At 34.0% G+C, this 13,381-nt stretch overlaps 1 protein-coding gene across 1 annotated transcript; it reads right to left on the reverse strand.

Moving 5' to 3' along the window:
- Positions 1 to 2,951: 2,951 nt before the first annotated feature.
- On the reverse strand, positions 2,952 to 10,872 carry LOC106065748 (uncharacterized). Its single transcript, XM_013224647.2, has 4 exons — positions 10,800 to 10,872; positions 9,620 to 9,768; positions 8,437 to 8,500; positions 2,952 to 3,435 (listed from the first exon to the last, which is right to left on the reverse strand). The coding sequence occupies exons 1-4, from the start codon at positions 10,870 to 10,872 to the stop codon at positions 3,128 to 3,130; spliced, it is 594 nt and encodes a 197-aa protein (XP_013080101.2). The 3' UTR covers positions 2,952 to 3,127.
- Between the last annotated feature and the right edge of the window lie 2,509 nt (positions 10,873 to 13,381).

A 13,381-nucleotide genomic window follows, 5' to 3' on the forward strand; every position in this document is an offset into this window, starting at 1 on the left:
GTTGACCGTCGGAGCTCGTCACGGTTGACCGCTCGTCTAGCGCTGGCCTGGGGCGAATTGCGTCGGCTGACTACACTCACACCACTACCCCCATCTGTGCCACCACCAAGTTTATAACAATATATATATATAAACATCCGGAACAATCTATAATAGATAATTAAAACTATTTTTATGTTTTCGAAGGAAAAGTAAAGGTTAACTAGATTTATTTCAATAGCTTTTAGTCTTCTTTTTTTTTAAATATAAACATGACAGGCCGACAAACTGACAGACGAAATGCACACTATATATATATATATATATATATATATATATAGGTCAACCATCTTTAAATGAAAAAAGAACTCAGTTTACTCCATATCTATGTACCATCGTTAGCTCTCTCTCTCTCTCTCTCGTGTTAATAAAGACTTTTTTAGTCTAATTATATAATAGGCCGTGTGACGTCATGTATTTTTTTCCTTTGACGTCATATGCAATGAATTCTTTAAATGAATTGTTAATAAGGACTCGGTGCACTAATGTTTTTTAAACCTCGCAAACGTTCTCGTATAGATAAAAATACATTTTAGTCTAACTAGGCCGTGTGACGTAGGCTTAAGAATTTTTTCTAAACTAGATTTTTTCAACGAGATGTAGATTTTTTTACACTAAATCTAGATGTTAACACTAAAAAAATATAATTTTTTACAATAAATTTAGATTTATATTCTAATTAAAATCATTGTAGATTCTAGATCTAGAATTTCTAGGTCTAGTTAACAATTATATAGACTTGATCAAGATCTAGAATTTCAATTTTTAGATCTAAATCTAGACTTAAAGTGTAGTTTTAATTTCCATATGTCTAGATCTATTTTGCAAATTTATAATATACTAAAACTAATCTAGTATTTTTAAATTTAATGTTGAATTCAGACTATTGATATATTACCTAGGCTTTTTTTTATTTTACGTAAATCGTATCTAAATTACATCCAAATTATTCAAAATTTAGATCTTAGATCAAGTATATATATATTGTTACGAATCTCACTATCCAGGCTCTCTGCAAACTGCACCTTACACCACCAACTTCAAGAACTTGACAACTCAGCGCTCCAAAGTAACTTAACACTTTAATAGTTGAATAAATAACAGCCAATACTGTACAATTGGCAACACGTACACTGTACAAATATCTCTCCGATAACACCGTACCGCCGTATCAACTCTGGCATTGGCCTCTCCGTCTCGTTCCGGGCTTGCACTGGGTTCAACATTTCAGGACTGACTTCACACACTAGGCTCGTTGTGTCGGACTCGATCACAGACCAAGATCAAGACGCAAGTCGTCTCAACTGTACTTGACAGTACTCCGCACTGAACCGTCGTAATGCTCCGTACAGAACCACACCGCTGAACTGTGCTGTAGTCGACCGGACTGTAGTGGACCTTCTGTCGTTAACTTCCTTTCTGAACCTTGCTGTATTGAGCCCCTTTTCTCGACCGTCCCTACTAGGGTCCCTACTGACCTTCTAGAACAGGACAGAACGCCGCTCGACGTTTCTAGCTTCGTCACATAACTACATTCCTCGTGACGCTGCTGAGCTCTGTTCACGACGGCGATCCTTCCCGAACCGTTCTTTTGACATTCGACTCGGCTGACAGTCGTAACTCGTCACGGATGACCGCTCGTCTAGCGCTGGCCTGGGGCGATTTGCGTCGGCTAACTACACTCACACCACTACCCCCATCTCTGCCACCACCAGGTTTATAACAATATATATATATATATATATATATATATATATATATATATATATATATATATATATATTAATATATATATTAAGAGTGCTAAATCAGAAGTTTAGATTATGTAGATCTCTGTGACATTTTACGTCTTGGGAGACGATCTTTTCCCTCTGCAACTTCTTGTGTGACTAAAGAGGCTAATCCTTGATACACAGCTTTGATCGCCTATATAATCACCAGGCGCCGTTGCATTTTCACCCTTCTTTCTGCTTCTGTTGTGTATGACATCTGCATCCCGTGAATCTTCCCTTATGCTCTCTCTCCATGTGGATCTATCCAGTGCAACCTCTTCCAAGCTGCTAGTGTCGATTTTGAAGAGCTTCATGTCGTGTTTGCATACATCCGTAACTGTTATACCTGGTAGGGGGTTTTAAACCCCAAACCCACTTGGCAGCGCTGGGGCAAATAATGGTTTAGTATTAAAAACTCTCCTAAAGTAAACAAAATCAAAGAAAAAAAACGGTCACTTAACTTCGCCCCCTTCAATTTCGCGAAGGGGTAGGGGATTGAAACCAATATATATTATCTATAGAGCATATAAATTCTGAATTGAAACCTCTGCCGCTATACCCGGTCATAAGAAAGGCTTTGGGAGTCAACCCATTAGGAAAAATCAGGAGGTCGTGACCCTAAAGCAGTTTGCAGCACCCAGTGCTACACCCTGTGAGATTCTGCGACTCCGCTAACCGCGAATCTGTATCGCGCTGCCGTTCTTTGGATGCATCAGCTGCGTGGAGAGACTTATGTGTGGGCGACATCGTTCCAGCCACATTTAATGCCCAGGCATTCATCTCATTTCCATGTGATGATCCTTAGTCGCTTTGCGACTGAAGGAAGCTATAGAGAGCATATGAAACGTTATATACTTCTATGGTCAACAATGTGTAAGTAAAATATAGGTGACCAGAGTTTGTCAAATCCACCCTTTGGATGGCTGCCTGGTCGTGCGGTTTGCGCGCTGGATTGTCGTTTGGATTTATCGATGGTTTCGGTTTCAAACCCTGCCCGCTCCTATCCCCCGTCGTCCTGTGGAAGGTTTGGACTAGTAAGTAAACTATCTTCAACTCTGAAGGAACATCCAAAACATTTAAAACATTTTTACAAAATCAAAACAAAGAAGTAATTGAAGAGAGAAACAACAGAGTCATTGAAATGATTTCTTCACATTACTTTATTGTTATTTTTTTTAAAGAATAAACTGATATTCTAGGCGTGATCATTAGAAAATAAGGATTTTTTTTTTTTTGAAAATATCTAGAAATTCTACATTATTTTTCGTATCAACATTAATTAGCCGAAAAGATCAGATGCTGTGGATACCATCATCTTAAACAAGTTGTAAACCTGAAGTTAAGCTTTTGAGTAGGGCAGAGTCTCCACTTAAATTGCCCGTTAATCCATGAAGAAGTGGTAAGTTTAGATAGCTCAATAGCTCCGACAAAGTTATTCTTAATAGTTTTGCTAAGCTGCTTAGAAAATCTGGAGAGTTCCAATAGTTTTTGAACGCTTCTAAACCAAATTTTTTTATGGCCATAAGATTTAATTTGTTAAGCACAATGTAGAACTCCTCAATGGAATTTACAGATGCAGTTATACAGTCTGGGATATTTACGTCTAAGTAGGAGGAAGAAAATCCTGGAAAAAAGAAAGAAAAAAAAAGTTCATTTATAAATCAAATTCAAAATAATACAAAGCTTATCAAAGGAGGAAGAACTGCAAAATCCGTGTCACATCTCTAAATAGTGGAGTGTTTAACACAATTTTTTTATATCAAACAAAATTAAATATCACTAATAATTGGTTCACTAATTGTCAAATTTAATTAAATTGACTCAATTGTTGTCACCGACCATGATTAATTGTACAAAATTTTAACTAAGTCTGAGAAAGAGAAGTGAAAGAAATAACGTGTACACAATTTGTACCAGACAGACAGAGAGACAGACAGACAGAGTGAATTGATATATCCTTTGTAAAAACAAATGTTTCAAAAGAAAAACAAAATATCAAATAAGTTAGGAAATTGACGGTCTTGTGTTCTTCTTTATTGCACTTGATCTCAGTTGGTCGCTTGGTCTAACCTTTGGTACACTAAAAATGTGCGTGGTCGGACTGTCTGCCTGGTCCAGTGGTATATCCTATAGACTGTCGTCTTTATGGTACCTGCTCTCCGCCATCCCCCCACCCCTGGTTGTGCTGCGGTGAAGTTTGAAAGAAGCTTAAGAAATAGGCACGTAAAGCGTTTGAAACTTGTGAAACAAATAAAGGCCTTTAAAGCGTTTGAAACTTGTGAAGCTAACAAAGGCATGTAAAGCGTTTGAAACTTGTGAAACTAAAAGAGGCACGGAAAGCGTTTGAAACTTGTGAAACTAACAAAGGCATGTAAAGCGTTTGAAACTTGTGAAACTAACAGAGGCACGGAAAGCGTTTGAAACTTGTGAAACTAACAAAGGCATGTAAAGCGTTTGAAACTTGTGAAACTAACAGAGGCACGGAAAGCGTTTGAAACTTGTGAAACTAACAAAGGCATGTAAAGCGTTTGAAACTTGTGAAACTAACAAAGGCATGTAAAGCGTTTGAAACTTATGAAACTAACAAAGGCACGTAGAGCGTTTGAAACTTGTGAAACTAACAAAGGCATGTAAAGCGTTTGAAACTTGTGAAACTAACAAAGGCATGTAAAGCGTTTGAAACTTGTGAAACTAACAAAGGCACGTAAAGCGTTTGAAACTTGTGAAACTAACAAAGGCATATAAAGCGTTTGAAACTTGTGAAACTAACAAAGGCATGTAAAGCGTTTGAAACTTGTGAAACTAACAAAGGCACGTAAAGCGTTTGAAACTTGTGAAACTAACAAAGGCATGTAAAGCGTTTGAAACTTGTGAAACTAACAAAGGCATGTAAAGCGTTTGAAACTTGTGAAACTAACAAAGGCACGTAAAGCGTTTGAAACTTGTGAAACTAACAAAGGCATGTAAAGCGTTTGAAACTTGTGAAACTAACAAAGGCATGTAAAGCGTTTGAAACTTGTGAAACTAACAAAGGCATGTAAAGCGTTTGAAACTTGTGAAACTAACAAAGGCACGTAAAGCGTTTGAAACTTGTGAAACTAACAAAGGCATGTAAAGCGTTTGAAACTTGTGAAACTAACAAAGGCATGTAAAGCGTTTGAAACTTATGAAACTAACAAAGGCACGTAGAGCGTTTGAAACTTGTGAAACTAACAAAGGCATGTAATGCGTTTGAAACTTCTGAAACTAACAAAGGCCTTTAAAGCGTTTGAAACTTGTGAAACTAACAAAGGCATGTAAAGCGTTTGAAACTTGTGAAACTAACAAAGGCATGTAAAGCGTTTGAAACTTGTGAAACTAACAAAGGCACGTAAAGCGTTTGAAACTTGTGAAACTAACAAAGGCATGTAAAGCGTTTAAAAATTGTGAAACTAACAAAGGCACGTAAAGCGTTTGAAACTTGTGAAACTAACAAAGGCACGTAAAGCGTTTGAAACTTGTGAAACTAACAAAGGCATGTAAAGCGTTTGAAACTTGTGAAACTAACAAAGGCATGTAAAGCGTTTGAAACTTGTGAAACTAACAAAGGCACGTAAAGCGTTTGAAACTTGTGAAACTAACAAAGGCACGTAAAGCGTTTGAAACTTGTGAAACTAACAAAGGCATGTAAAGCGTTTGAAACTTGTGAAACAAGATTACAAAGAGAGTTTGTGTTACACAAACTCAGAGGCGGCCCCCGTCGAAGTCGGATCCCTGTCGGATCTGCATATTCGCAAATAATATTCAAGAGGTGATTTAATTTTGATGTAAAATGTTTTACACGTTTCGGATGTTCCTTCAGAGTTGAAGATAATTACTTCCTAGTCCAAACCTCCCGCAGGACGACGGGGGATGGGAGCGGGCAGGGTTTGAACCCTGGGCCATCCATAAATCTGAACGACAGTCCAGCGCGCAAACCGCACGACCAGGCAGCCATCCGATGGTCAAAAGTAATAATGTTTCAAAGATTCATTTGCCGTAAATTTAAATTTAAATTTAATAAAAAAAATAGTAGATTAGTTTTAATATATTAAAACATTACAATATTGATCAAAACGTTTGGAAATGAAAATCTACACATTTTTTTTACACTTTAAGTTTAGAAATTGAAATTCTACATCTTAATCTAGTCTATTTTAGTCTAAACTAGATCTAGAAATTCTAGAAAAAAAACACTACGTCACACGGCTTAGTTAGACTAAAATATGTTTTCATTACTACAAGCAATTTTTTCGAGGGTTAATAGACATTGGTGCACCGAGTGCGTTCTTTTAACATTACATTTAAAGAGTCCATTCATATGACGTCAAAGAAAAAAAATTCCATTACCTCACAATAGGCTAGTACCGGTACCATAAAAAAAAAGTTATTAAAAATTGATTAACCTTAATTTTACGTTTCAAAACATCGCAATAATTTTTAGGTATGAACACAATTGAAAAGTTTATATAATAGATTGTTCCGGATGTTTGTATAAATAGTAAAAGAAAAAGAGAATTTCAGATAAATGTAATACCGTTAATTAAATTTTTTGGATGGTCTCGTATAAAAATTAGATGTACTACAGCCACGTGGAGAGATTTTCATACCTTACTTTGGTGTTTGGATTCTGTTTTCCTTAAAAATCGGAACATAATATTAACGATAATTAGATTTTTTAGTGTTTTAGGTAGAAAGTTAAATGTACTGTAAGAGAGTAGTGAGTTAAAATATTTTTCATAAAAATCCGTAAAAACATTATTTCGTAAATGAGAAGATTATTTGTTTATTAATTAGAAGAGGGAGTTCAAACAATTATTTGGCGTTAGTAGATTTTTAAATAAATTCGGAAATTTCTGGCGACGATTTGTAAGAAACAAAATCCGGAACTTTCTTTATCGATTACAAAACTTCTATGTTATGTTTGTTTTACAAGAAAATTAAATGTCTAAAAAGTAATTTTTAGTAATCAATTCAAGTAAATTACTTTTTTTAAAAGCCTTATGCGATTTCAAACAATCATTAGGCATAATTCATGTTCTATAAAACAATATCCGGAACATTTTTACACTTAATGAAATATAAGTCAGTATAGAGATTATGATTTAGCATTAATATGCTATTTACATAAAAAACGGAACAACATATTATTGATAATGTGTTTTTGCAACGTTTAAGCATAAAAATTGAATGTAATATAAGTTAGAAGAGCAAATAAACATTTGTTGGCGTTGATTAGTTTTGCACAAAAAAATCCGGAACAATCAATTTTAGATACTTAAAACTATTGAGATGTTATGGGAGGAACATTAAAGGGTAAATCAGATTTTCAATAGCTTTTAGAGTTCTAGTTTTTTGAAACCTAATCGTGACGGACAGACCGACCAACAGACAAAACGCACAAAAATAAGCTTCTTTTATTCGGATGGGGGCACTAAACAAAAAATAAATAAAATCTGATTTTTAAAAAAAGTTTAAGGAATTGGTTTAGCATCTCATCATGTTGCGACGTTACGCTACTGCACGAAAATCGCTGCATAAAAAGTCCATTTAAAAAATGTGCGTGATATTTACATACAAAGTTCATTATTAGCCTTTATAAACAAACAGAAATGTTTTCTTTTAATTTTAGCAGCTAGTTGACCAGAAAAAACGTCTTTAACTATTATTTGTATTTGTTGTAAACATTTCCTGTACATTTTAAAAATATATTTGACTTAGTGATACTGAAAATACAAAAAAATTGTCCATCTTTGTTAGCATATTGTAACATTGCCTCCCTTACATTTACGTAATTGTTTTAGAATTGGTGTATTTTTATGAAAAAATCGCTTGCATAATTAATTTTATAAATTAAACGGTTTGCTTTTAGAAAACCAAAAGTAGCCGTTGCACCTAAACTTTTCAAGCCGGATTTAATGATGAAATAATATTTTTTATATCTCTTCTAGTTTTCGAGATCTGAGTGTGACAGACGGACAGACGGACAGACGGACAGACGGACAGACGGACAGACGGACATTTTGCACAAACCTAATAGCGGCTTTTTCCCCTTACGGGGGCCGCTAAAAAGGCTCGTAAAGCATTTACGATTTGTGAAAGAAAGCAAGTAAAAAGGTTTAAAAAATTTAAACAAAAAAAAATCACTTAAAGCGTTTGTATTGATGGGGAAAAATATCGCAAGATACAAATATTCTTTGAAGCGTAGAGCACTGAAAGACAGCTGACTTCCTCAGGTTACTAAGTTGAGCATTTTATCATGATAGAGGATTTAATGACAACGTGTATTATTGTCTACCTAGACACGTGCATGACCGTGAAAATAGTTTTATTTTAAGTTATAATTCTGACAAGATCAGAGTAAAACATGAAGTTTCCATTTCGTTTCATACCAAATCATTTAACATTATCATGAGCATGAGCCTTTTCTGTACAATACTTCTAGTTCATTCAACTACTATGTTTAAAAAGTGACTAAAAGAATACCCAACAAACAAACACAAGAAATAGGTTTACTATTAAGTACATTCACTATAACTCAGTTCAATATACTTTTTATACTTATTATAAATCTATGAAAAAATATTAAAATAGATTTATCACTAACCACTCCATTCAGCGGCGGCGTATCCAAAGGCAGCAACCAAGAAAACAAGAACCAGAGAACGCAGCTATAATAAAAAAATACAAAATTGAATTAAAAAAAATAATGTCTTATAAAATGCAAACGAATAAATTTGAATGAAAACATTTTAACTGCCTGTAGTCTCTTGAAAAGATGAAGCATTAGCTTCTGACCTGTTTAGACTATTTTAAAATAAGCCCATTGATTAGAATCTAGATATTTTTAATTGTTCCATAGACTACTATTTGGAAATCTATTGCTTTAAAATTGATATACGTTATCGTAACTATTATTATTTTATCTTATCTTACAAATAACAGACGTTACTTCAAAAGACTCGTGTGTCAAATCTAGTCATGCCTAATAATCAGTGATTTAAACTTTTGCTAAGTCTTTTTTTCCCCTGGCTGATTCAGGCAACCAATTCGATACCCTTTTAGCACTAGTTAACAAACAATAGAAAAAAAATACTTTTAATTAAACAAAGTTTAACTTAGAGAAAGAACTGCTAATTAGTTAATCTGTAAATTTCGGGGCTTAGGTTCCTTACTGCCATATAAAAAAAATAATTTATTAGTACTATATGATTTACCACTTGGTTCGTTTTTTTAATTGATTCGTGTATTGTCATCGACTATGAATAATTATGCAAAATATCTTCTTGATCCAAGAATGGGACTTGCGAGAAAAAACGTGTCAACACGTAATAAAGGGATTAAATCCAAACATACATCCACATCTCTTATCAAGGAGAAGTTATTTCCATTTTTAAATCATACAAAATAATTAATCAACAAAATTGACTTAAGAAATCGGTTAATCTTTTTTTTTATTGATTCATGTCTTGTCAGGTATTGTGAATAATTGTGCAAAGTTTCAACATGATCCGAGAATAGGAAACGGGAGACAAATATGTTCAAACTTTTTACCTGACAAAGAGAGTTAATATAAACTTTGTAAAAAAAAACGGAGCTCGTGTAAGAGTACTAGCATGTGTAATAAAAGATGTGCCGTTATTTTTTAATATGTATCAGTTGTCTCGGCATAGAAAGCGCTCTGTAACAGAGTGTTATTTCGGTCATTTTGAGCCTAAAGCGAACACACATTCATGTTTACTCCTAGATAAAGATCTACATACATGACTAACTGCTTATTAAAAATTTACCATGATGCAGGTATAGGCACTGGATGTCAGCAACGTTAGAAACAGTCCAAAGATCGCAGACTGGATCAGGTTGATGTGATGTGCAACTGGTCTACAACTCTGAGTATTTAAAGGCCTGGGACTCGTGTGATTGATAAAGATAACAAGCACTAGTAATGTCACAGATGTTTTTTTATTGTTGACATTTTTATTAATAATGAAAATATGTAATAATAATGAAGAGTCTTCACGAATGAACTTTTATTTGTAGTGATTGTTGTAAAAGACACGAATGAAATCGATGTGTGATCTAACAGTACATTAATATTATAAGGAGGATCCCATCTGGTTTCGCATTCTAAGAGTCCAAGCTATTTTTTTTTTCTTTTCAAGAGGTTTATGTACAAAAGAAACATATCAATATCTAGATCGTTGTACTTTCTACTAAGTGACTCTCAAAGATTAATAATCAAGATTTCCAATCTTAGCTTGTGTTTAATAGTAGAAAATATTTATGACCGCTTCTGTAACAATGCAAAAAATCTAAACTTATGCATTTTTAATTTATCTATATCGGCCACTGTAGTTTAAATATATATTTAGTTATGTGCTGTTTTTATTTTCTAAGCCCCTTTACTCCCATCTCGTTTCATATTCCATAAAAAGAAAACATTAAGAATCATGTTGTTTAATCAAATGATTGTCCGATTTAAACTTACCCTAACGTAAATGTCAATGAAATTTCATATTTTTTCTTGACTCGAGATTTGCATTGTTGATTCTTTTTAGTGCAGAGAGTAATAGAAGTTTTCACGATGATATATAAACTCAGTTTAGAAAAGAAGAGAAAGCGGTATGGAGAAATAAAAAAATCAATGTAACGTAGACCTGTGTGACCGTAGTGGCCCCGCACTTTCATAGGACCCGCGTTAATTCTAGGTGTAAATTATAAACTTAAACCATTTTATAACATATAACAGAGTTCCCGCGGCCTCCTGATTTACCAGGAGCTCCTGGTGATCTCCCGAAATTGCAAAATATAAGAATAAAGTCCTGGAAATCTCCGGAAATTATTAAAATCTTTTGAAAACGCATACTAATCTCCTGAAATATATACACAAAAATTGTCATTTGGGGTGTCATTGAATATGGGAAACGCCAATCCTAACTGCGATAAAAAAAAAACGGCACTATTCAATACCCTTAGTTGTGGAATCTAGAGAAAGAATATTCTTGCGCCTCAAACCAATGAAGAATTGCTTGAGGTCAACCATTCACGAAGACAGATTGAAATATTTGGTAATTCTTGCTATTGAACGTAATCTATGTAGGAAATACAACTTTTATGGCTCGTAAAGTAGTTCTGTACGTAGTAAAGAATGAATAAAATGCAAAGAGAAATTGTCGCAGCAAACTAGTTTTGTACTAAAAATGTACACAATCTAATAGCGTCGCTTTCTTCAATAGTCTATGACGTCATTTGTGCTATTTTATTTTGTGAGAATTTTTTTTTCTCCCCTTGTCGCTTCGTCGTAATTTTTCATATGACGTTAAACAATGAGATAAATTCTGCCAAGTCACAGACAGCGGCGTAGCTAGGAGTTTTCTATTGTTTGGGGGCTTGGGGGTATGACCTCTTAGGGAGGGGGAGCTTGCATTTTGCTTATATTTAATTTTTAATATTAAAAAAAACACTCATTTGGAGCCCGGGGGTCATTTTCGTATTTTTTTTCCTTCTCACCCTTCTAAGAAAAACATTTATAAAGAAGCGTGAGAAGGCAAATTTGCAAATATCATTTTTAGCGGCACCCTTAAGGTTTGTGTAAAGTGTCCGTCTGTCACACTCACATCTCGAAAACTAGAAGAGAAATGAAAAAGAAAATATTTAACTATGCTATTTTGCTTGAAAAGTTTAGGTGCAACGGTTACTTTGGGTTTTTTAAAAGCAAACCGTTTTGTTTATACAATTATTTATGCAAGCGATTTTTTTATAAAAATACACAAGTTCTAAAACAATTACGTAAATGTAAGGGAGACAATGGTACAGTATGCTAGCAAAGAAGTACAACCTTTTGTGTATTTTCAGTATCACCAAGTCAAATATATTTCTAAAATGTAAAAGAAATATTCCTAACAAATATAAATATTTGTTTAAAGGTGTTTCTGATCAACTAGCTGCTAAAATCACAAGAAAACATTTATTTTTGTTTATAAATGCTAAGAATGCAATTTGTATGTAAATATCACGCACATGTTTTAAAATGGACTTCTTATGCAGCGACTTTCGTGCAGTAGCGTAAAGCCGCGACTGGTTACAATGCAAAACTTATTCCTTAAAAATTTTTAAATAATCAGTTTATATTTATGTTTTGTTTAGCGTGCCCATCAGGATAAAAGCCGCTTATTTTTGTACGTTCTGTCTGTTGATCGGTCTGTCCATCGTATAAAAAAAAACAACAGCGCTAAACGCTATTGAAATTCTGATTTAACCTTTAATGTTCCTTCCAAAACATTGCGATCGTTTTAAGTATCTACAATAGATTGTTCCGGATGTTTGTTTGTTTTTTTAAACAAATCAATGCCAACGAATGTTTGTTTGCTCTTCTAACTTATATTACATGTAATTTCGTGCTATGAGTTATGAAGAACTATGAAGTTGTTCCGGATATTGTTTTATAAAAAAAAAATATGTCAAACTATTATTTGAAATAGCATTATTGACTTATATAACCTTTATATTCTTGGACAATAAGTCACTATGGTTTAATTTTCGATATCCAGTTGTTTTTAACAATTTTTTTTATATGTCTGATGACTTTTTTCAAAACTATCGACAATATGTTGTTCAGTATTTTAAACTAAGAAAGTAATTTACTAGAAACGATTTTTCAAAAAACACTTTTTTCGACTTATTTTACATTTAATTTTCTTGCTGAAACAGAACAGAAGTTTTTTTAGTATGTAAAGAATGTTCCGGATTTGGTTTTGAAAAAGAAATTTACCTACATTACTTAAACTTTCTTACTAATCGTCACCAAAATTGTTCCGAATTTTATATAATAAATCTAACACAAAAAACTGTTCGGAATCCCTCTTCTAATAAATAAAAAAAAAAGTATTCTTATTAACGAATATCGGTTGTTCCGGATTTTTATAAAAAACATTCTAACTCTATTTAAGTAAAATCGTACATCTGTCGTACATTATATTTAATTTTCAAACTAAACCGTTTAAAATCTAATTACCGTTAATATTATGTTAAGCTTTTTTAAGGAAAGCAACTTCACCAAAATATAGTATAAAAATCTCTCCACAAGGCTATGGTCACTGGCGGATCCAGGGGGGGAGGGGCGATAGGGGCGATCGCCCCCCCCCCCACTCGGCCGACCCTCCCTCCCCCCGATGGGGGGGGGGCCGGCGAATTTTATTCTACAATTCACGCAATTTGTATACCAATTTATTACTTATGTTAAAAATATATACTAATTATTTATATTTCAACCTATTTTTAGATTATTTCGCCCCCCCCCTCTAGTATGTTGGCCAATTTGGTGGGGTCGGGAGGGGGCGATAGTATCAATCCCGCCCCCCATACAACTTCGAGTGGGGGGTGGCGGTCCAATTTATTTGTAGAAATCACAGCTTGCTAACAGAATCAATTAAATATACATATGACTAAAACTTGTTATTGATATTTTAACCGATCTTTATATTATGTCGTTTCCTGTTTGCCGATTGATGGGAGGGGGGGGGCGAATGCCCTTCCCACCTAAACCTTTTGAG

Source organism: Biomphalaria glabrata, chromosome 6 (genome assembly GCF_947242115.1).
Source record: "Biomphalaria glabrata chromosome 6, xgBioGlab47.1, whole genome shotgun sequence".
Taxonomy (NCBI): Eukaryota; Metazoa; Mollusca; class Gastropoda; family Planorbidae; genus Biomphalaria; species Biomphalaria glabrata.

Excerpts from the sequence above, each read along its gene's own strand:
- LOC106065748 (XM_013224647.2), bottom strand. The coding sequence starts at position 10,872 with ATGGTTGACCTCAAGCAATTCTTCATTGGTTTGAGGCGCAAGAATATT. Across the intron at positions 9,769-10,799 it reads TCTAGATTCCACAACTAAGG|TGCTTGTTATCTTTATCAAT; the intron begins GTATTGAATAGT and ends TGACATTACTAG. Across the intron at positions 3,436-8,436 it reads CGCCGCCGCTGAATGGAGTG|GATTTTCTTCCTCCTACTTA; the intron begins GTTAGTGATAAA and ends TCTTTTTTCCAG.